The sequence below is a fragment of the Rhynchophorus ferrugineus genome, unplaced genomic scaffold (genome assembly GCF_030347505.1).
Source record: "Rhynchophorus ferrugineus isolate W39M unplaced genomic scaffold, kcgeb_rfMv2 rfM6, whole genome shotgun sequence".
NCBI lineage: Eukaryota > Metazoa > Arthropoda > Insecta > Coleoptera > Curculionidae > Rhynchophorus > Rhynchophorus ferrugineus.
Window position 1 is genome coordinate 7417760 of NW_027472585.1, and position 26827 is coordinate 7444586.

General features: G+C 31.7%; 1 protein-coding gene and 1 long non-coding RNA gene across 3 annotated transcripts in view; one reads left to right on the forward strand and one right to left on the reverse strand.

Annotated features, from left to right (window-relative positions):
• LOC143198586 (kin of IRRE-like protein 1) overlaps positions 1–26827 on the forward strand; it is a 684992-nt gene that overhangs the window by 325843 nt on the left and 332322 nt on the right. For both annotated transcript variants that reach the window (XM_076407904.1, XM_076407905.1), the window contains exon 2: positions 23672–23799. In XM_076407904.1, the coding sequence (XP_076264019.1) occupies positions 23672–23799 (128 nt within the window). The remainder of the gene's footprint in view (positions 1–23671; positions 23800–26827) is intronic.
• Positions 543–12692, reverse strand: LOC143198591 (uncharacterized). The gene is made up of 3 exons (XR_013006251.1): positions 12677–12692; positions 768–871; positions 543–672 (listed from the first exon to the last, which is right to left on the reverse strand). It is a non-coding gene; the product is annotated as an uncharacterized LOC143198591 (long non-coding RNA).

The window sequence follows — 26827 nt, forward strand, 5'->3', positions numbered from 1 at the left end:
CTATCATATTTGAACCACCCTCATATCTATATATTACTTCTTGTGGAACATCCTCGTATTTGAACTACACAGACTTAAAAGTAACAAACTATTTGATCTAATATTGTATTGCAGTGTATTTAACACAAAAAAAGCAGCAGGGAAAATATAAGAGCTTTATTACTATAGAGATTAAGTAAAGATGAATGGCTTCTCCTAGATATATGTTTAGTTTTTATGGAAATTGGTTGACAGACTAGTATTAATGTATTAATTTATAAATAAACATATTTATGCGGAGTGGAGAAAGAATATCCTGATTAACTTTATAAGAACCTGAGTAATTTCTACATTTTCTACTACTTTCATTTCTATAACATCCATAATCTCTATAATTTGTAGTTTTAGACAATATAACTTATTTAGTATATTTTGTGTTCCTAGATAATAATTTTTATGTAACTCTACCTATAATAAACTCCATGTCCATTTACTTAGGTTCAGTTTTTAATAACCACAAGATCTAAGGTTTAAGTACCACAATTTATTAGGTATTTACATGTCTATTCGATCAGATATACCTACTGATGAAAATATTAAGTTTCAACAGTTACATTACATCACTAAACATACTTTTCTTACATTACTGTCTACGAACAACTATTAAATTCTATGGTTTTGATATTTGTCTATCTAAAATAAGTGTTTTTTATAGTTTTGTTCATTTGTTCAATCACTACAGGTGCTAATGATTGTAATTTCAAAATTACTTTTTTGTCAGTCCTTACTTTTTTTGTTTGATTTGAATAAATCTGCTGCAAAGTCCGTCAAACATATAATCCATAGAACATTTTGGCAATTTTCATGTCAATAAAAAAAAGGCCTGTAGTACCTACAAAGTTCGAAGGTATTAAAGTTACGATAGATTGAATGAGAATTGTTACTACACATTTTCACCCATATATAGCTCCCATCAGATTACGTGTGTGTACTACAAAATTTAAAAATAATTAAGAAATAATACTATGTAATAAAGTATACTATAATTAAAAAGACAGTAGTTATAAACTAAAAATATAGAAATAATATAACACAATCGTAGTTAATTTGGTGTACTAGAAGAAAATTATAATAAACTATATATTCTTAAATTCCTAATATTCTACTATATGTTAGTCTAGTTTTTATTTAGGAGTTTTACATTCTAGCCGTTAGCAATATTTTCACTCCAGAGTGATTTTTTAGTGGCCTCGAAGGAAACAAAATGATGAATATATGAGCGCGTTTTTTTTTCCAGCAGAAGAATAACTACATTTACACTGATAGCAAAGCAACGCGGTAGAGTGAAGCGAAACTAAAAGCCTTTTAAAATTTCCCATTTTTAATGCGCGAGAACGCACGCTGTGGAATTACATAATGTTCGAGAGACCATTTTATGGTGACTGGAGGGACCAAATAGCAGGAAAAAAAGAACAAAAATAGAGGCTGCCTGCACGCTAAACCATGAAGAAGAGCGAGAGGGAGGGAGAAAAAACAAAAGCAAACGCGGAAATAATAAGGAAATAAAGCCGTTTTGTTTATACCCATAACGGTAGGGACCGAAGCAGAGGTGGAAAAAATCAAGGCCATCTCATTTACATCCAGGGCCGAGATAAGGGGGATTTATAAAACTGGAACGAATAAAGCAAAATTAATTCGCCTTTGGGGATGTCTCTGTATACGAGACGATACGGATATTTGCCATGAACGTTTTTGCGTTGGGTTAGGATTCTATTGAGGTAGTCCAACACGTTTGTTATTCGTATACTGTCATTCTATCGAAACTTGGTTGAATACACGATAAAATATGATTGCTAAACCTAAAATGTCAACAGAATGCATAGATGATAAATGCCAGATGTACCGGAAAGTCATTACTGTCTTAAGTATGCGATATTATCATTTAACGCATATGTCATTTAAGTTTAATAGCATCAAGCGGCAAAGCTATATGTGTTATATTTTGCAAAAATAACACCGTCATAGATTTATACATCTTTGAAAATGTTAAGAGCCTGAAAACGTGAATTTATGGCATGCATAATGTTTCTTATTTAATCAAAATAAAGCTGGTAGAAACTCACGGTAACAATGCTGTTGTAGCCAACCTTAAAAACATGGCACATCGAAAAGCCAAAAGTGGTCATTTCGATGTGAAAGGCAAACAACGTCCTGCTAGACCGAAAAAGTTTGATGATGCGAATCTGCAAAAGTTATCTTATTGAAAGTTACTTCTGCACCGAATAGTGAAGGCCGATAAAAAGTAGATTTATTTTGAAAACTCTAAGCGCAAGTAATCATGGTTAATACCTGATGAAGCCGGCCGGATGTAGAGTGACGTCGTGTATTAGGGGCTGTTGAAATCTGGTGAATATAGAGTAAAATCCATTATATACATCTATACAAAAAAATACTGAGTAAATATTAGAATAAAACCCATTAAATACAGTAATTTTAGAAGAGTCAGCCAGTTACCTACCTTATTCTTCAGTTATCTTGTACTCGCCTGCCTTTATATTTTCAATACTACTTTCCGTAATTCAGTTAACAAAAATTTTACCTTCAAAACAGTTATTACAAAAATATAGATGTACAAATTACTATTAATATAGTAATTCCAACCATGCACCATGCAATAAACAGAGTTCTATGACACATTCTTGAACATACATGGTCTCAGATAATTATAGGCTCCTGCAGACGATTCGGCTTATTTCTTCAGCTGCAGATACCACTTTTGTCCCCTCTTGCTGATCTCAAGTGCCTCTAATTGCTCAGTATGGATTCCGTTAAAATTTGCTATAGAATATGTTCCGTCAGTTGTCAATATATCGGTCTTCACTTCATTAAATCACTAGCCACATTGCTCTATAACAGGTCAATTGAAAAGTCTCTGTCTGACACATAGATGGCGCTACTAGAAATAAATCCAAATGTTTTTCGGATAGCATTAACCCTTAACGCGTGTATAAATTTGATAGCTGTCGGATCATTAGTTTGTGAATTATATCATTTTGAGTGAAGTAACTTTTGTTATTGTGAAAAAAATGGCTAAAAAGGAATTTCGCGTGTTGATAAATTTTTTTTTTTTGAAGGGAAAAAATACAGTTGAAGCAAAAACTTGGCTTAATGCCGAGTTTCCGGACACTGTCCGAAGAAAATGTTAAGTTTAGACGTGGTAAAATGAGCACCGAAAACGGTGAATGCAGTGGACGCCCAAAAGAGGTTGTTACCTACGAAATCATTAAAAAATCCACAAAATGATTTTGAGTGACCGTAAATTGAAAGTGAATGAAATAGCATACACTCCAAAGATATCAACTGAACGTGTACATGTTATTCACGAATATTTGGGTATGAGAAAGCTCTGTGCAAAATAGCCGCGCGAGCTCACTTTTTACCAAAAACAACGACAAGTTGATGATTCGGAGCAGTGTTTGAAGATCAAGCGTAATGAACCCGAGTTTTTGCATCGATATGTGACAATGGATGAAATATGGCTCCATAATTTCACTCTGGAATCCAATAGATAGTCATCCGAGCGAACTGCATATGATAAACCCATTCCAAAGCGTGGGAAAACGCAACAGTCGGCTGGCAATGTTCTGGCATCTATATTTTGGGATGCGCATCGAATAATTTTCATTGATTACCTTGAAAAGAAAGGACCATCAACAGCGACTATTACTATTACGTAGCGTTATTGGACCGTTTGAAGGACGAAATCGCCGAAAAACGAAAGGGAAAACGGAAGGACGAAATCGCCGCATTTGAAGAAAAAGAAAGTGTTGCTTCACCAAGACAATGCACTGTATCATAAGTCAGTGAAAACGATGGCATAAATCCATGAATTGGGCTTCGAATTGCTTCCTCGTCCACAGTATTCCCCAGATCTGGCCCCCAGCGACTATATCCTGTTCTCAGATCTCAAAAGAATCCTCGATGCTTTTTGCGTAACTTTATCCACTATTATGTTGCAAAGCTCTAGAGAAGTGACATTTCCTTTACGAAATGTAAGTCGGATTTTAAATAATTTTGACAAATTATTTCGCACTGAAACTTGTGCGCGGCTGATGGAAACATCGTGAGATGCCTGGAGTAATTTAACATTTTTTAAGAGAATATTTTCAGCTTCCAAAGCTGCTGTTGAAAGTGAGGGCCAGTGTATACAAAAACAAACTAAAATACCGATTCTCTTCTATATATATTTAGAACTAAATTAACAGTTCTCATACAGTATCTTCAAACGTGTTTGCTCTATAAAATATTTTATCTAAAGCATTTTCATCCCGTGTACTCGACTGAAAAGGCCCGGATGAATACACCGTCGCCTTTTTTTTTCGCTAACAAAAAAATTACACATACACAGATAGAAAAGCAGCGGGAGCGAAGTGAAACTAAAAGCCTTTTAGAATTTCCCATTTTTAATGCGCCAAAACACACGCTTCGGAATTACATAATGTTCGAGCGCCTTTTTAGAGGAACTTGAGGAGGCAAATAGAAGGAAAGAATGGCGAAAAAATAAGGGGCGCCGGCATACTGAAGCGACAAAAACAAAAGAAAACGGCAGGGTAATAAGGAAATAAAGCTGTTCCTTTTTGTATGCGCGACGGCCCAAAGGTAAAAAATCAAGGCGGCCTAATTTGCATCGAGAATCCAGATAACGGGGATTTATTAAACCGGGACGTGTAAAGTAAAATTAATTTACCTTGGGGACCTTGCCGGTGTAGCCTTGTTTTCGATGTTACGACAAGGAACTTTTAAAAAACGCAATAGCTTCTTAACTACGCTGTATACAATTTATTCCTTCTGAATTTCCGGAGTCTACGGGGGTGAGACTAAAAGTTATTATATTCCTTGAGAACACGAATTAAAATAAACTAGTGATCGCTCTGTGGTTGAAACTCGACCTTCATTTATTAAGTTAATAATGTTTCTCTCACAACAGATTAAAGGGATCATTTTGGAAATTATTTATTACTAAATTTTATTTTTACAATATTTTGAGTATAAAAATTTGTAGTATAAAACCCTGAAATGTATTAAGCCAATAATTGTCTGTATATTAAAGCATATATATATATATATATATATATATATATATATATATATATATATATATATATATATATATATATATATATATATATCTAGAGCTAATAACTAACTACTAACGGCATTGAACACTATAAAAAGTATCACAATTAAGATTATTTTGAAAAGTATATCAACTTCAGAGCAACAAACATTACTTATAAATAATATTTTTTTTCATATTTATATGATAAACACAAGTATGGAATAATAAATGGAGTAACACATGTTTGTATATTAAAACAGATAATATATGAATAAAACAATTTTGAGAATGACTTTTGACTTTAATCTGTATATTAAATTAACAAAGAACATAATAAATTAATTTATTTTATACAATTTTGAAATGTATATTAATGGGATGTATTTACAGTCATTAAATAAACTACTGATTTTTCAAAACTTAGGTCTATAAAGTAAATAATAATTGATACAAGGTTCAAAGAATAAAATGTCATATAGTCATTAATCTCAATTAAACCTAATTTGCATTGTCAATAACCAACAAAGTATTGATAAGTTTAAGTTATTATGACACTGAATATTAAAACAAAGCCGATTATTTTCAGACCTCTAACAACTTCGGAGCATCAAATATGTATACCTGATCCTTCTTTACTTTTATGTTAGTAACATAAATATGCAATAATAACTTAATTAATGCATATTTTTATATTAAAGCATATAATATATGATTAAAATAAATTAGAAATTGATATTTGGCTCTAGCGTCTCTACAAAAATAATAACGAATACAATGAGGTATTTACTTACAATTTAGAAAATCATTTTAAAGGAATGTATTTACAATCATTAATTTGCCTATTGCTTTTTTAAAACTTAAGTTCATAAAGTAAATAATCGAAATAATTTATAAAATGTTGAGACAATAAAATGTTGGTTAGTCAGATATGACAATATTTACCGTCAAACATCTTAATATTTGTCAATTCTTTAAAATGTTAATAAAATTATCGTTAATATTTCATATCTTCACTTTGTCTTGTGTGTCACAACTATGCCAATTATATAGTTAGTTTCATTTATACTATTTATATTAGTTCAATTTGTAATATGACGTTATGGTGTTAAATTTGTATATATTTTTTCATTATACCTATTTGCTAAAATATTAATCCACGATAAAGACAACTAATATTGCTTTAAGAGATATACTGTTTGTCAGATAACCCCTTACAGATATATCCTGAACAGTCGGAACCACTTATGGGTAAATTTATGGAGACAATAACAAATGCTAAAGTAATAAAGCTAATACAATTATAGAAACTAGTGATTACCCTGTGATAGAAATTCGACCACAATTTATTAAGTTAATATTTTGTTATATTTGTTTAATCCATACTACATAAAAATTACATAAGCAAATGTTGTAAGCAATTGTCTTTTAGGTTTCCTCAAAACAAATATATATATATATATATATATATATATATATATATATATATATATATATATATATATATATATTTATATATATATATGTATATATATATATATATATATATATATATATATATATATATATATATATATATATTTATTCTAATTCTACGTAGGTTATATTTTGTTCTCCAAAATGTGTTTTTATATTTCATATAATTATAAATATGTAATACGTATAAATAGATACAAACATTCACGTGCTTTATTATTATTTCTTATTACATCTAATTAAAATTCAAACTACTAATAATGAAGCCTTTGCTCTTTTTAATACATTGATAATGTGATGCATAATTACAGAGAACGTTGCTTTAATGAACCGAATGAAACGGCCATTAATTATCCCTTGTCTGTTAGGTTTTATTTAACAACATAAACAGCACAAAGGCTGCAAATTTACGATATAAATTTGACCCAACAAATATACCTTTCAGCAATGTCTGTTATTTTCTGTATTACAAAATTCTGGTAATTAACTGATTAATATCTTGCACTAAATAGCATAGGAAAGGTAACTTTTTTTATTCTCCTATAATATCTATATATCCTGTAGCCAGCTTGGTGGCGCAGTGCGGGTTTGCGTCCTTCTGGGGCATGGTCGTAAATTTATGTTTGTGATTATTTAATATTTGTGATTATTTTAGGTACTCTAGTACTAAATCGGACAAAAAAAATTAACCCAGTCATGCCACCAATCAGGCTGGGTAAGACCGAATGCCTTCCGGGATGATTTCTTGAAATTTAGTTATTCACTAGGTAGGTTTCAACCGAGGACCGTGGTTCAGAGCCCACGTTAAGCTGTAGGTCCAGTCACAAAAATTCAAGAGATTGACGTGACTAACATCCATAAAACTTTACTTTTTATATATTCTGTACTTATAGCACATACATATAGAAAATCTTACTAAATTCATATTAAAATAGTAAATATGTGTAAATATGATACTTCAAGAATAGTTGATTTGGTGGTCAAGAGTCGGTTTATAGATGAAGACATACAGAGGATAGGCAAAGTAATATGAATACCAAATATAAACACGATATTTATTTATTAATAATGTGTCAAACGTAATTTCTTCCCATTTTTATACCAAAACATCCGAAAGTTGCTTCAATGATGTTGAAGACGGACTCCTGCTAACTTTCTGTTCTAAAACTCCTCATAATGGTTTAATTATATTGAGGGCTGCTACTCAGACCAATCATCAATCATTCCATATATAATAACACTATCATTCTATATAGCAATTGTAAACACATGTACAAGTTCGCTGGAAGGAATAGTTTACTATATGAAAGGAATGAACATTAAATGCCTGACAGGTACGAAACCCACGAAAATATATTTTCTTGTCTTTTATGTTTTTTGCCAATTTTTCAATGTTTTTATTAGTTATTCTGCTGTACCATGAAAATCGATTCATCGATCCAGAAAAAAAGAAACCTAGCAATAAACAAACTCAAAATAAAATAAAAACCTAATGCAGAATATATAATTGCGGAATAATGGTAGGAAACAATATGCGAAGATAATACGGTCGAATTCTGCAGGTATAATATAACCTCTAGCCTTAATAGATGTATTTCATTAAGCCTGCTTATGTCAGACTCAGTTGTATTAGGGTCTTTAAGGGAGAGGGCTTAAATAATGCGTCGGTTTAAATGAGGATATAGGCTAATTTATTGGGAAAAGGCTAATTGAAACCGAGAGGTAGGCAGGCGCGGTAGACGTTCGAATTTTGTTGGATCGCCGATTAGCGGAATGGAGGAAAATTCGGAAAATTCGCGTAGCTGCTGCGTCGGTACGTGTCGCTGCGTGTACTCATCTAACTTGCGTATTGTTGTTTTGGCAGATTAATGGCGACAAAGGACGGCAAGACAAAGACTTATTCGGGCCCCTTTCAACTTGATTATATTGTAATTATGAAGAGTTTGTTTGAGATGTAAAAACAAAGGGTCCTTTTGTTGATTAAACATTCGGCGCTATTTCGTTTTAACTTCGAAACATTTTCTTCCGACTACGATGACGACTTTCGCGAAAATATAAAGCCATTAAATTTATTGCACGTAACTTTCTATTATGGCATCTTAACAAATAACATTGCTGCGTGAAATATACCATCGTTGTGTAAACGAATGGGCGCTATTGTATCTTTATTATTGGATTAAGTTATAAATGGAAACTAATTACAAAATTTCATGTTCTAATTAAATACTGTTAATTGATTTCAGTATATTAAGTGACCCCATCTACTTAAAATAATACGATATCTAAATAATTATTATATATGTTTGAAGGATGCATTAAGAAATCCCGTTAATATTTAAATTTTAAAGTTTTATGGAATAAAACTATGACTATAGAGCAGATAGATTTAGAATGATCTTCCCTGTATCAAGTTTTAGCCGAGTTTTGTTCATCTAAACCACCTGAGGGCGCTCCTAGCAGCTTCATATACTACTCGGGGATATTTTATTTTCAAAATACAAAAACAATATCTAACATGATCATTTGTTTTCTGATTCTACATTGTTATTGTCAAAAATACATATTTACTATACAATATTGATCAAAATGCAATATTTGAATTTACCGAATATTGTAGTTACATGTTACAATTTTGGTTAAGAGGCCTCCATTTTTTTAAATATATTTATGGAATTGTGTTATTATAAGGTACTTAAGTGGACACTATCCATGTTATATGTACCCCTGAATTTTTTTTATTCTTTGTCCTTTGCAATCCTTTTTTTTCATCCACTAGAACAAGGAACACCCATTTTTATATTTCTTGTTATATTGCCTTAACCATAAATGGTGTTTTATATAAAATTTTACCAATATGTAAAAAAGTCTAGAGATAGTTTCGCACACAAATGAATTAAAATAGGTTCTTGGTACCATAAATAACATTTAGATAAAATAACATAATACTGGAATCATAAAAATATGTAATAATCCCTATTAGCAATATTATCATATATTCACTTAGTTCTAAGTCGTTTTGGTATTAAGTACTAGGTACTGGTCCTTATCGGCCTGAAGCTGAAGGTAGAGATCGTCTATTTTAAAAGCATCTGGGGAGAAATATATATTATCATTTTCAGTTTTTAAGTCTTTTATCCACTTTTGAAAAAATAGTTCTAATTCTTTTCGAAGATTCCAATGTAGTTTGAACAACTATTGATTCCAATAATTATCTTTTAGCCATATTTCTATAGATTAAAGGTAATGATCTATGAATTCACATATACTATGTATTTCATGTCGATTATTGATGTAGATTTTAATGAAAGACTTGATATAATGATGAGAATTATAGGCAAAAATCCCATTTTCCTCATTTGTGAATGACGAGGTCCAATTCGTACTTCCATTAATCATGTCAATTAAAAGAATAAAACAATTAATATGTTCAAAATATAAAAATTTCATTTCCTTGGATTTTTGGATTTTGATTTATTTAATGTTTCATCAAAATTTACTAGAAAACTGTAAATATATTGTACTTTACCAAACTTTCAACCCATAAAGAGAAAGTTCTACACAATCAGTTTGAAATTAATTACTGAATCACTTTATCAATGATTAAAAGAATTTAACAAATTTTTTCAGGAGGGAATTGCCCACCGTTATGGTTTTCCTTAATTGAAATACCATCAATGAAAATAGACACACATATTTTTTATTTCCAACCGGACCCGGACCTCCATCGGATGGTGCCTTGGAACCATCTACCGTATCTGCTCTACACTGCTGATATCCGAATAATAAAGGAAACGACATATAGCACAATTGCATACGAGATAGTGATTATGGTAAAAGACCTGGTCGGTCTAGATCTATAAAAAAGTATAATATAAGTAATGATTTTTTTCAAATGTATAAAAAAGGATATGCGGCGGTTCATAAGATCTGCAATTAGAATAAAGACCATAAAATACCGTGGAGACATGAAATAATAAACGACATATCATTAGAGATATAAGGAATTTTTCAAACAGAATTAGCAAAATACCTCATACTCTTTATCCATTTGGAGGATATATTAAACTGGAAACATCACAATGGACAGTCTAGCACGTTAGATACAAATTCAAATAACTGAACTGGTTAGTCGGAAAAGTATCCCAATTTGATAGATCAAAGAGACTGGTTTAGCAGTCAACTATAAAGCCTATTTATATTTATGGGGTCCTAGTAATAAAATACTGTCAAAACAAATTTCTTCACTTAATTAGCGATGCTTATTATGACATAACCAACGAATAATTGGCGGGATGATGACCATATAATACAAAACCTCGAAGTTATACAAGATAACACCGTAAAACATGACAGAAATCATAGCAACGTAAAATCAATATATGAAAGCACAGGAAATCAAAAGATTAAAGCGAATCAAACCACACCAAATTGTTGAATTTATGGGAGTTACTCTTAATTTTAGTTTAAGTTGCCTTGCTTGCTTATTGAATATTAATTGTGAATAATAGTAAAAAGTTATTTTATAATTTAAAATTATACTAAGCATATCTAATGTAAAACGCAGTATGAAATTTTTATAACAATAGTAACTTTTTCAAATTTGAAGTAAGAATTTACTATTATCTAATCCCTATTATAATATATAACACGTACAATATTAAATCATATTAAAATTACATTTATAATTTAGGGTAAATTAGATGGCTCGGTGAATGGAGGTAAAACGAAATGATACAGTGGTGTTTACATTATGTGACCGTTATTTATTGGCAATATAAAAAAATTTAGATAAATAATGGCAGCGGTGTTACCTGGAGACGAGGCTTGGGTAGTCGATGGTGGCACGTCTAAACCAAACAATGATCGGTTACTGAATGATTTTAAATACCCTTCAATAACATCCCAGATAAACGTCTCGGGATTGCAAGCTATTCGTTATCGTGTTCTAGTTGACGCTGCTGGCACCCCGCCCATGTTCAACATTTTGGATTATATTTCTGGGTACTTTGTTACTGTTATTCCACGATCTAAAATTCGACATGCTTCAAGGTCACTACAATACTCCCCTGCCAGAATTTTACATACAAATATTTTAAACAATAAAAAATATATGATGCATGAAAAGAGCATTTTAAATATTTGAATATGCTAAATCAAAACGGTTGGGTTTGGTACGGTTGCGATCTGGTACGGCTGTTGATATCTTTCGGTTTTACAGATACCGTTGCTTCATCGTCGCTTTGGTCCATCGACGACGTTGAGAACAAGCTATTTTTCGGACAGGGCTCCCGTAATCGACGCTGTGGAAGGATTGATTGTTCGACGACGTGGTAGCTTATTTTATTCGACGATGAGACGTTGGCAATTCTGGTACCACGGCGAAGACATGACAAGTCTACCGTGACTGCAATCGGTACCTAGCTTCTGGAGCTGCTCTGTGACTAATCCGTAGCCACATCCGCAGCTACATAATTACGGTAATTGAGAAAAAACAAATAACGACGGTATCCGACCGAAGCTGCCCAAAGCCTTGCAAATCAAAATGTCTGCCAATATGACGGAGACGGCGAGCGAAGGAAGACATTATGATTTAAACAGAGTGTTGAATGAAATGTTTAGTCGAGACGCTAATGATTAAATAGTGATGTTAATATCTCTTCAAAATATTGTGAAAGAAATAAAATTTGGACAAAAAATTAAAAAAAAAAATAGATGGAAATAATGAAATGAAATTTAAGGTCCATTGTTTCAGCACTAAAATAAAATTTAATGAGGAACAAATGTTTGAATAAATGTAATGCTGAACAAACAAAAGTAAAATCGGAAAAGAATAGTTTTAAAAATATTGAAAACTTCGAAACAAAAAGTAATAGCGGCCACGTAAAATACACCTTGTTGTACGTACCCTCCATTCACGAGTCCAAACCCAATTTTGCGAAAGTTCACTTCTGGTTCACCACTTTAGGGTAAATTAGATGGCTCAGTGAATGGAGGTAAAACGAAATGATAGAGTGATGTTTACAGTATGTGACCGTTATTTATGCATTGCCAATATAAAAAATTTAGATAATACAAAATAGATAAAACGGATGGCAGCTGTGTTACCTGGAGAGGAGGCTTGTCCAAGTCCTGTCCAGTCCATGGTGGCACGTCTAAACCAAACAATGGTCGGTTACTGAATGATTGAAAATACCCTTCAATAACATCCCAGATAAACGTCTCGGGGTTGCCAACTATTCGTTATCGGGTTCTAGTTGGCGTTGCTGGCACCCCGCCCGTGTTCAACATATGAGATTATATTTCTGGGTACTTTGTTGACCATTACTCCACGATGTAAAATTTGACATGCCTTAAGGTCGCTACAATAAAAAAAACTAATCACAATCTAAATGCTAATAAAATCAATGAAGCAATATTATCCGTTTGAATTGTTGTTTGCGATAATAAATTGCCACAAATTCGAATTAAACTAACTGGGATTTTTGCACGGCAGCCCACACATGCCCACTCGTTGACCAGTTAATTAGTGCAAGACAAACTTTCAATTATATCGCAATTACAGTTTCAATTTCCGCGCCACACACACAGAACACAAAAGGCGACTAATTAACTTTGCAAGCGATCCGCAATTTTGCCGTGTTATCGCAGTTAACTGGGTGTGTTTGTCGTCATAATATTGAACTTGGATTCGTCAAGTAGAAATATTTAAATGTTCCGCTTGCTTCAGATCATCAATTTGCTGATTATACGGTTAGTGCTGTAGGTTTATACAAGCTAAAAATTGTTTGAAATAACAGGTTCTCATATTCATATTCTTTAAATTTTTTTTTATAGTTTATAAACAAGTGGTACTGTAAGATTTAGCGAATTCACTTGCTTTTGTCAATTTTAATAGAGGCCTCTTTATTTTCGAATAATACTTTACCTACGAATTATAAGATACGTGTTGAAATATGGAAAACTGTTTACATTCGAAAGTATGTAAATCTCTTCCACATATGTTAGATTTTCATTTAAAATTGGCGCATTATCAACTATTTAGAATGATTTAGATTGATTTGTATGGATTATTTCACACTAAATTATTTGATATAAAACTATAGAGAATAACAAATTTGATCTTGGATATGTCGTCTATAGTCCGTCCAATAAAGCAGCAAATATACATCATAGATGGCGTTGAATATATTGGCAATAGCAAATTGTTTGTTTTTGTTTTCTAACTAGTTTTTTACTAGCAATATTATTGCAATTAACTTTATATTTCTATTTAGTGTCACGAAATATTTAAAATGAAACGAAGCTGCCAATACACGTTATCAAAATATATGGCACCTGTACGTCGCAATGTTGCCACATTAAACCTTACTTTTGGTTTACAACATTTGCCGATTTATATTCTATAACTATTATCACCAATGCTTTGAAGGATTCTGCAAATATTTGGCAAGATGCCTCATTAGTACTAACCCACGCATCAGATAATATTATGTCTCTTTCTAACTAAGATAAATTGAAAAGGACAAATCTGCTGTAAGTTTAAAACGAGTTTTAGATTTATACAAGCTGTTGACACTACATTCGATATCATCTAGGACGCTGTTTAATTGGACGAACAATATGAATTCATTTCATGTTAAAATTAATATAAGTAAACTTCAGCTGGTAATCGCCGTGTTAACTAGGTTAAAGTGAGAGAGATGTCCTTTTATCGCTAAGTGCTGGTCGGAAATTCGAATCTTACCACGGCATAATTATACTTTATGTTTGTAGGAAGAATATACAATCGGATAAGAAGCCTTTCCAGTTAGGCCAGTAATCCGGTTTTGTACAAGCAGATATTTTTTGGATGATTTTTTTATAAGTTTGTCACCCAACAATTGGTAGATTTGGTAGACCGTGATAAAATAAATTTAAACAAAATAAGGCAAATCAAAATCAACCTTATTATTTTCGCTAATTATCGTTAAAATATTTTAAAGTTAGTTTTTAATCTGTCCTGATAATGTCCTATAATTGTAGCTGAACAATCATCAGGTTGGGATCAACGGGAAAATATAGTTAATTCAATTGTTCAAAATGACCGTTGAGGCTACTTTTAGTACACAATTGGTTGTTCAATATAGCCAGTACATAATTGAATAACAAAGCAAATAATAGACTGTCATGTTTTGATTAATGATGCTTTTAGTGAAAGGTAAAATAATTCATTACTATTTCTGGGATAAAATCTACTTTGTGGTTGGTCAATATAAGAAATAGCTAAGAAAAAATAGAACTATTAACGAATAATAAATAACCGACTTTTAGGGAATCTAATTTGACTGATAAATTCGAAGGTTTTGACATTTCCCTACGTAAAATAACTTACATACAGCATTATGGAGTCATTATACATTAAAGATGTAAAATTATTGTTTGATTAAAAAAATCTTCTGTCGAAACAGTTGGTTTCAATATACATATTATATATTAATACAAATTAAGGAAACTAAACTATGTACTATTTCAAAAAATACCAGCAACTGTGATTAATGAACACAAAGTTGCAATAGTTTACCGAAGGTACTCTTTTGTAGTACATTGTAGTTATCACCTGTACAGATTGATGCACTATAGCTTAGTTAAAACAGACTTTCGATATGCTGAAGAAATGTAGAAATGGATAGAGATGGGGCAAATATTCAAAAATGTTGAAAAAAGTCTTGATTAATATATATTGTAGCCTTTTTTCTCAATAAAGGCCTATAATAAAATAAAATAAACAGACTACTTAAGGTACCTAATGCTATGTTATACAGAGTACTCGTAGATGACATATTAGCGATACTTTATGAGAAGGATTTATGTGTTTTGAGGTAATAAACCTCAAAAAAAAATTTTAAAAAATAAATGTATAAGGACGGTTGTTTTAAAGTGTGTTGTACTAAAACAATTATTCTATTGATTAGCTATGATACGTAAATTATAACTGATACAGCTATAATAACGCACAAAACACCATATATGTACAGACATGTTTCATTCATATACTATTATTGAAATTCTTTTGTCCTCTGTTAAATCAATAAAGAAGAAACAAAATGCAGTTCTACACATTATAAAACAGACTGTTATAAGTGTAGTTCCCGGTTATTATCTAGGTATGAGATCTTTCCAGGTTGTATTTAATATTAGCCGGCATGCAATGAACTAGTAGAAATATTTCTTTCCTGTAGCAACGTGTTATAACTCAACGTTCTTATTACCTGCAAAGTCTTAGACATATAACGACATATTTTACGATGTGGGTCAAATTCATCTTGATAAAAACATAAAAAACATATACTGGCGGTATATCAAGCCGGGGGGTAAACTATGAATTTAAAAATAACATAGTGGTTGAACCCCTTTATTTTATAAAAAAAGATTGATTGGCAGTATGATCATCACTGGTCTTTTTACAAAATAGTTCGAAATTTGCACGAGAATCACGTCATCATAATCTCTAACAGATTGCCAAAAGATTAAAAAATATTCACCAAATTCACAACGGTACGCTTTCCAAATCTAATGATACATTTTTTTAAAAGTTTTTCCTACTGGAGATCTTTAACATTTCATTTGCATAAATTGCTTTAATCTTCAACCATTCAACCGACCATCAACACTTAGAACATTTCGAAACTTTCTTAAGAAACTTATTCATCGGCAGTTCTTACTAAAGCAGAATGTGAAGCCGAAACAGCTAGTAGGTAGCTTCATCTGGCCTATCCGATAGGAAATATTTTATTAGGATCTGAAATTTTTAGGTAAACTTTTGAAGACACAAACCTTATGTAAAAATTGGATTACAACTGATTGGTGGATTGGTGCTTTCGTGAAATGGCACTTTGATGCTTTTCAGCACAATTTCAAAGTTAAATAAATGGAGTTATGGGATGGTCTATAGTATAAAGTGATGATTTCATGACCACAGGCATTGGTAACTATCAGGCTTTTATGCTATTGTAAGAACTGACCTTAAGAAGAACAAACCCTTCTAAATATGTAAATATACTTAATTTTAAATACATTAATTCAAGTTTTTGGTATTGTTTCCTTTCGGAATATTTTATCATATATAGGAGTAGGAGACATATTTTGAGGTTAACCAAGGAAACTAAGGTTTCCATAAAACAAAATTAAAACTGATAATTAAACTTATGGTACTTTCCTGCTGGACCGCATTTTACCTACGTCTTTTTTTTTGTTTTTAATGGAATTTGAATAATTGATCATATTCAAGTAGGGGCAAACTTTGTATAGATGGCAAAGTTGGCGTTCTAACTACATTTGTATTGATATTAAAGCGTTAGCATTTAGATATGATTGCTATGAGTGGCTGAATAAAATATTAAATACAGCTACCATAGGCTGACAATATCAACATATTCCAATTTAAATCCCCTATGTATGTAAATGTTAGAAGCTTCAAATTTTTCCAATGTAATGTATATGTGAATACTTCAAATATGCTCGGTTTTTAACTTTTTTTTTAAATCGTACTTTCCAACAGTAATAACATTTTATTGAACGAATGGTAATTGGAATATTCGAAAATAGGGTTAAAAAAACTCTAGTTAATTAAAATTGGATTCGTTCAGTATTTCTTGATGAAATATTTCAATATTCCTCGATTAAACACTTTTAGGAATTCACGTCAGCTATCCGTAAATACAAAAATGCACTTGAACTACGCCAGTATTACCAGAAACGAAAGTTAATTAGTAAAGTATTGCGTATAATATTAAATATCGACAGTGTTTTACCGCGTTTGCAATATAACGGAAATATACTACTACAGCTACATTTGGAAAAATAGAGGAATTTTTGTCGATAAACAAGTGGTACTGTAACATTTTCCCAATTCATTTGCTTTTGTCAATTTTAATAGAGGCCTCTTTATTTTTGAATGATATTCGAAAATTATTTACGTGTTGGAATATGGAAAACAGTTTTAACATTCGAAAGTATGTAAATCGTTTCAATATATCGAATGCGTTAAAACACTTTACTAAAAATTAAATAAAAATATACACATATTGTAGGTTTTCGTTTTAAATTGGCGCATCATAAAATATTTAGACTGATGGATATTTAGGTGTGTTATTTGTATGGTTTATTTCATAGCAAGTTATTTGATATAAAAATACAGAAAATAGCGAACTTTATCTTGGATGTGTTATCTATAGCCCGTCCGATAAAACAGCCAATGTACGTCATAGATGACGTTGAATATATTGCCAATTGCAGTTTGTAAAAATGTAAAATTCATTTTAAATCCCGAGCGGATTCTTCGTTCTCATTTTATCGTTGTCAAAAAGCGTCGGCACATGTACCGAACTGAACCTATATAATCCGTTCTGGGTTGGTACTGGCGCGCCATGTTGCCAAATGTTCACAAAATTCTATAAAACTATTCATATTAATTAGAAGATAGAAACAGGCAAACTGCAAACATGCAAACAGTTGCAAACTTAAAGTCAAATGTGATTCGGCAACATTTTGACTTGCTGACATCTTACATTTTGACTACGTTCATTGTAGCTGTAGTAGCTATTGATGACGTGAACGGGCTATACTATTTAGAGCTGATTTAATTTACGGGTTTCATCACGTAACTAAGGGACTATGAAGTCATCGTTCTATTTTCTGAACGATTTATTCACTAAATGGTGTTGCAGTAACTGGGATGAATAGCAATCAAATAGGAACAACTTTGCCGAACATTCCCCCAAGAATGTTCTCGAGTGGGACATACTATAATATAACCTGCCTGTTTTCTTGTCAAATATGTCTTCGATCTTTCTTGGTGTATTAAGCCGTTCTATAGTATTCATATCAAAATCATTAATATCTGTAATACACCGAACTACTGAAAAATACTAAATAGGAAACTGTCATTTTACGTAGTGAACAAGCAAGTGTAGAATTTGCCAATGGATTCGGTAGACTGATTAGGTTGTTCAACATTTATTTACCAATAGATGTCGCTAATAAAAATACATGCAAGCACCTAATATATAAAAGATTTGTTAACAAACAGAAAAAGGTGAAAATTTGAACAGCATATAATTGACATATTGTGGTATCTCAACAAACTATCCTTGTCTCTCTTTATTTTATAAATGTTCTATAATATTTTCCTATAAATTAACTTTAAGGGGCTTATTTGATTTGAATCTTTATTGTAGAAAATCAGTACGATACATCTTATTTAAAGTATTATCCATCGATTTTTTCTACGTTTCGAAAGAACTATATTTCTTCTCAACGATCATCATAAGAAGTAAAAAGCTGCTTAGACTGATAGCCGCTCATTTGGCGAAACAAGTAGTAATAAGAATGAGCAAGGTCTGGGGAATACGGCGGGAAGGGCAGTTCCAATTTTAATATTTTAACGTACGGTTTAACTAGTTTTGCAACATTTAGTCGAGCTTTTTAATATTGAACAATAACACTGTAGCCGACAGCGATGCTCTCCAATGGTTTCATTAAATCTTAGCAACTCTGCTTTGCTGGTTGATTACTCCATGATGTTTTTCGCTTTGTATTTTCGTAATGAAATAATTTAAAAATAGAAAGAAATAAAAATAAAATAATTTTAATTAATAAAGAGAAACCTCTCCAATTGTGCCATTGAAGTAGCATTTCACACATGACCAAACAAGTTTTGATGTTTCTTGGCTTAAATTCATATGACACAAAATATCCCTTTCTTTGAATCATATCCATGTTATTTCAGTGATTGTAAATAGTTTCTTGTATTACTACAAATAATTCTGCATATACTTTTTGCGTTTTTCAAGGATTATCATCGAGTAATGCTTTGAAATCCTCGTCTTCATATAGTATTTGGTATAATAATCATCACTTAAAACATCTAAACCAGTATTTGCATGTTGAAATCGATGGAGCATGGTTGTGTTAAATAGTATATCATGATTGTTTTAAAGGCGCACGCAAAAACTATCACGAAGAAATCTTATCGAATACTTGAACGAAACTTGTCCGACATGACAATTTGCCTATTCGAATTCCGACAAATACAGTATTTATGATAAACGAGAAACTTCGGACATAACGACCTCGTAAAACTAGACGATTTTCCTTTCTCTTCGGCGATGCGGAAAAATCTATAAAACGAGATCGGAAGAAACGACCGTAAAAAATGACCGAATTGTCCGATCCAGATACATCTTGTAGCGGATCAAGAGTCCCGATGACCGGGACGTGAAAACATAAAAAAAATCGAATCGGAACGATTGTTTCTATTAGGCGAAGTAGGAGGGCGAAAGACGTACGTGGCCGTAAATAAATCAACATCGACGACGCTAAGCTCTTTTGATAAATCGCATCTCGCAAGATCCCGAACGGATCCCGTGTTCTGGGCCTTGTTTACATCGGAGCCGCGTTACGTCGGATAAGGACCACCGTCTTCTAAATAATGAGATGTCCGTGAAATATGTGGATCCTATTCAGATTGTTTCCATTAGAGAGTCGGATAAATCGGACCTACGGTTTCGCGACGCGACATATTTGTCAATCGGCGTCTTTCGACTTCGATTTTATTCCATTCGCCTAGTAAACTAGCGTTTCGTTAATATTTCGATGGATAATTTTGCCATTATTTGATAGATACGTCAATCCAAAGAAAAGAACAATACTGAGTGCTGAAAAATCTACCAAGAAAGGCAATTATAAAACTCAACAACTTATATAACACGTTCGCTGCCAATAACGCGCTAGCGCGTAATATGTTGCTTTCATTGGACGCCAATTACGCTCCAGCGCGTTATATGTGCGGTGGTCTTTCTAAGCTTTCTCTTTCTAATTTAGTTCGTCATTAGGAATGTGCCCGTACAGTTGTATCGGCATTATCTGAAGACTATAGCTGAGTCATTTACGTGCTTGGTTTCGTTTTTCTCTTTGATTCATGTTTATTTCAATAAATATCGATATGTCAGGTCCTCTCTTCTTAAAAGTGGAAAAGCAGATATGAAACGTGCCCTAACTTTACAATAAAGATTCAGGCAATCGTATTCCAATTTACGTATTTCATGTGTAAGTCATAAAACGGTTATTAAAGGCTAAAATACGAAAGGAGAAGAAAGCAGGAAACGTTATGAGAAAATTGTTATTAACAAAAAAAAGAAAAGGCACTATTTATGTATGCAGTCATGTCTTGGATATCCTAGTTACTGTTTAGACTGCGCAAAAATTGGGTGAGCTCTTATCGTTTATCTGAATAAGGTTTTTATTTATTTTATGAGTTTTAGTGAAAATGTGTATTAGCTTATGGTCGTTCATTTATTTCTATTGACTCCTCAATTTACTTGATAGATATTCTGTTTATTTGTCGTAACATTTACTTAGTTATTTTTATCTCGTTTTTCTGCTGAATATTTTTTATCCTATTTTAGTAGTTGATTCATTCCCATTATACATTAATTAAAATAATTTAATATTAAAATCTAGATACACGTTAAAAACTTTATTTTATTGTTGTAATCACAAAAAACATGGTCGACTTCTAGGGTAAGTATTTGGTCCCAGATAGACAGCTAACCTTTTAATGGAGCATTTCAATCAAAACATGTCCTGAATATTTGGAAAATAATATTTGGATATTTGGCTGAATTTATTCTGATTCTGAAACTGAAAAGAACACCAAATGAATATATTTTCTTATGGACCAAATGCACTGCTAGTAATATTATCCAAAGCATTTGAAAAACTCCCGTTAAAGAAATTATAATCATATATAGGTGCAAATAATCTAATACCTGACATTAATTTTATGAGCAAACATTCAACAATTGACCAGGCATGCAGAATTACAACCATCATCGGAAAAGCTTACGAAGAGAAAAATAGTTTTCTCAACTTTATTCTTCGATGTAGCACAAACTCTTCATCCCCAAAGTCAAGTCCCCATTTCTAAACTCCATAAAATATTACCATTATAAGCAATACGTTGAATGCTGAAACTCCTGTATGTTAGCTAAGATGTTTAGAGTTAAACAAGAAGAAGCTTGCACTACAATGAAAGAAACACAAGCCAGTGTGGTGTAAGGTAATGCTTTGGATCATGTTTTTTAGATGTGGCATGTCACAAACAGAAAACGTAACTACAGCTACATATGTCGATGACACTGCTATTGGAGAAAATGACAAAGAATTAAATAGAAATAAAAAAGTGGAACCAGATATAGAGAATAAAGGTCATCGAGAGTAAATCAGTGCAACTAAATTAAGGAATAATTTCTCCTACAACCAATAGTAATAAACTTGTATCTTGGAATAAATTTTAACGTATAATGGTTAGAAGCAGCACATTAAAAAGTAAACAACAGAGCTTGAATTAAAAATGTCATTATTAGTATCCGTATATTAAAGTTGCCGCTAACAAGCACATACTAAAGCCTGTATAGTATTTTAGAATAAGATTATAGAAGTACTGTGGTACTACTGTACGTTACTACTTTCGAAATAGTTATATGTTTTTTAGTTAGCCGTAACCCTCAAAAGATGCGTGTATAAATTTGACAGCTGTCGGATCATTAGTTTGTAAATTATAGCATTTTGAGTGAAACAATTCTTGTTATTGTGAAAAAAAATGGATAAAAAGATAAAAAAAAAGTACAGTTGAAGCAAAAACTTGGTTTGATGCCGAGTTTCCGGACCCTGCCCAAGGAAAATCAACCATTAAGGATTGATGTGTTAAGTTTAGACCTGGTGAAATGAGCACCGAAGACGGTGAACACAGTGGACGCCCAAAAGAGGTTGTTACCGACGAAAACAGTAAAAAAATCTGTGCAAAGTGGGTGCCGCGCGAGCTCACTTTCGACCAAAAACAACGACGACTTGATGATTCGGAGCAGTGTTTGAAGATGATCAAGCGTAATAAACCCGAGTTTTTGCGTCGATATGTGACAATGGATGAAACATGGCTCCATCATTTCGCTCCAACGCGTGGGAAAACGCAACAGTCCGCTGGCAATGTTATGGCTACCTTGACTACATTAACTACCTTGAAAAAGGAAGGAACATCAACACCGACTATTACATAGCGTTATTGGACCGTTGGAAGGACGAGATCTATATTAAGTGATGTACAATTTTACATGACAGAATTTTTCTTTAATTTTTTATGCCTGTTTTGCCAGAAACAATGGACAACCCTAACATCGCTCTAGACATTCTTCGTGCGATTTTTGTTAAAGGATTAGTTTGACATTAGATTAGTTTTTCCTACAAACATTGCGGGATTAATATACACCTCATGTAAACTGTATATTTCTATCCTGATGTGACGTAAGTTTACTGTTTTTTCTTGTAAGGGCTATGTGCGATGTCTAACTTAAATTATTTCATCTCTTTGAAACTGTTACCATTAACGGTTTGCATTTTAGATATTTAAATTAATTCTCCTTATAAAATGATCTAAATAATATTTCATAGAGAATATTTCATTACAAATTGAACGCTACGTATTAAAATAACAACTAGCATAACGATAACGAAATAACAATTAAGTATTTTCCCGAATATATCAAAAGGGCTAATCCGAACAAATTGCTGACCTATGTAAATGTTATATAATAATTAACAACAAACTACAAAATATTGTGGCTCATATTTCTCCCGCATGTAAAAACTGAACCTTTCAAAATGAAATTAAAACAATATGAATTTTTTCGGGGCATGCAATTTATTTTTTGCATTTTTGCAAATATATTCCCGTCAAAATGTTATGGTCAGTCTTTACTTTCGGGATGATATTTGAAAAATGTTTGCCTCCCCGGATATATTAAATTTTGGTATTCCCTGACGGAAATATGTGATTCGTTTTAATATATCGGATATTCCACTATAAATAAACAACAAATATGTTCGAAATATATTTAAAAAGATGATAAATATGAAGCATTCACGTGTAATGTGTAATTTTCATACAGGGTGAATTAAACAGGTCAAATGAATAAATTCCATTTATTTCTATTTATGTACTATGTGATGGATGTCATAATATCCCAATTATACCTATAAAGTGTCTAAATTTGTTATTCTTTACAGGAATTGTAGCTGTTCAAAGGTTCGAGCAGCAGCCAGCTTACACAGAAGTCAATCCTGGCCAGGATGCATTGTTAGTATGTAAAGTGTTCAATAAAAGGGGCTCATGCTCATGGCAAAAGGACAATAAGGTAAGAGACGAAGCGTATCTTAAACAAAATCGAATTTTACAATTGCTACTGATATACTGAAAAATGTTCAAGTAATAACGTGTAAACAATGTTTATTATATAATATTTTTAAAATATCATTTTATTATTGGATGCTTTGTGATTTGTAGTTTCTATGAGTTACTAAAGATCTAGTTATTATCTATTATACATATATTACAAGAATAATATGAATATACGAATAGGAAGAAGTGTTCTATTTGGTATAGTTAAAGTTAACATTCAAGTATAGCAAATAGCATTAATATATGCTGCATTGCTACATATATGGAATAACTACATAATATTATTTCAAAATTGTCTTTTAAAATTCTGGATCTATTCTTTTACGTGGAATTATCCACACAAAACAAATTATCCACATGGAGCTCGTATGAGTTTATAAAATTTTGAAAAAAATATTTTTACTAATACTCACTAATCTGCAAATTCGATTCAATCGATTGTTACCAAATTACCTAAATCCTATTAGAGCTGCCCAATTTATTTTCCAATGGTATAATTAAATTGTAAACCATCCATCATTGTTTTGACATCTTGACGCGAAACAATAAGTATATCTCATTAAAAGCCACCAATACGGATAGTAATCCTTGTTCCAATAACATTTGTAACGCTGGGAATGAATTATTGGCGTTAATATAGTAACGGTAATTAGATATGCCTAGAATCTATAACCGGGCTTGCATGTGCGCCGACCATAACGAACCATTACGAAGTAACAACGATATATCAGTTGAACCGTACGTAGCATATGTTACCCCCTCCGTTTAATTGACTAACTTGATTTTAGTTGACGTTATATTAACAAGTCGTTCTTCATTACGTTATAATTTTTGTCTCGCCACTAACTGAGAAACTGGTATCGTTTTAATCCTTGCTAATTTTAATTCGAAATATGTTCAAGAGAGCTATCGTTGATTATAGTAAAGTAAAGTTCTATTGATTTTAGTTACGTCAACTTCTTGAATTTTTAAGTGAGTTAACAACCTACAGCTTAACATAGGCTCCGAGCCACGGTCCTCGGCATTAAGCATTATCCGGTCTAGGACAATCACAAATATTAAACAATCACAAACATACATTTACGACAATGCCCAATCAGGATTCGAACCCGCTACTATCGCAACAGTTAATCTCCTGTCGCCTTTACCACTGCTCAAATATTAGTAGGTGTAAATTACTACACTACTAAAAATAATATTAAAAGAATCATAAATGAGATTATTTTCAGAACTGCGACAACATCACAGCATGATCTTTCTTAACTTTTTTGTTATAAACATATGGAATAATAAATGAATGTCTTTTGGAAAAGAATATGGCTTTCTTTTATCTACTGCTTTCCACTTTGTCTTATATCCCACTTGGTAACTAACAACTAACCAACAAATGAAGAATTAAAATTCTGTGAAACTACTTTATAACTGTTAATATTATTTGCAACATTAATTTACTTGATCTACAAATTAACGTAATAGTAAATAATCTACCGTATAAAAGTTGGAGCTGGCAATGTTCCGGTGAGAGCTTGATATATATTGTATATATATATATATATATATATATATATATATATATATATATATATATATATATATATATATATATATATATATTGTATTACCGGTCGAAAGTCTATTCCTACTTGGTTTATAAATTTCAGGTGTCTCGGTTTGCCCCAAAATGATTATGCCGAGAACATAAAAGAAGATTTATATTGTCGAACCTATATTCAGCAAAAACTATTTTTAAATGAGAGAAGCCTCAAGAATAAACTTGATATGGCGAGCTAAATGTAACGAATAAACTATATCTACTTTATATTTCTGATTTCCTTTGGGCTATGTTATTCTTCTGTAAACCTAGCCTATTCCTATAGAAAGATTACACTAATAAGTATAATTTATTGTTTTACCATTTTGGAGGTAACTGTGTTGTGATAAAGATTCCTTTAGAATTCTTATAGACTAATATAAAAGGTAAATGGGTATAAAAAGGAAACATTTTTGACAATTTTCGAGAAAATAACTCCCTTGAAATCAAGACATCGATCTTGAAAATCATCATCTTCGAGAAAATCTATGTAAGTTCTTGTCGAGATTCTGGTAAATCCAAGTTCCAACCATAGTGGGGTGAAAGGAAGTATAAAATATTTCAAGTATTATTTAACTGCTTCACACAATGTACAATTTCTGATATCTAAAAATTCATTTAAATTATTTCTCGCTATAGCTAACATACTAAAATGTATACAGCTTCTACTAAATCGAACTCGATCAAATGATATCTTCCAATACAACATACTGAATTTTTACTGTATATCCTCCAATTTTTTAATTTCTCACATTAACTTTGAATGGTTTGTACAAAAATGATAAGTTGACCAAAATTAAATATATTTATGTCCTTATTAGAAGTTTAGGTATAACGTATTCTTAAAAAATGTAAAAATACTAGTGACGAACTAGTTTAGGAATATATCTAGTTTTCCCTCTTGCTATATTTTATGTATTATTAGGTAAATTGTTACCAAAACATGATTTAACAATAGGATGTACATATACTTTTATATGACACCATTTAGCGGTCTACTACATTTATAATTAAGCTGTTATTTTCGCATAATTGATGTTTGATTTATTGTTCTAACACGATCTTGTTTTTTCCCTTATATGAGATATTGTTTGAACCACATTCATTTTTGGGATTCAACTTTTTAAATATGCGTTACAGGATAACTTGTACTGTGCACTGTCGCGATATATTGCTCCCTAATGCAAAGGCTAAAGATTTTTTAAATACCCTTTGCATATTCACTCAAAGACTTCATATCATTCATATGTAAGTCATACATAGACCCTCTAAACCACTTGTAACGATTGTTATTGATAAATATCAAATAAGGTCTGACGAAGCTGGTGAAACTGAGTATATAAGGAAATTATGTAACATAAGATCCCCCTTCCAAATTCATCCTCACCCACAT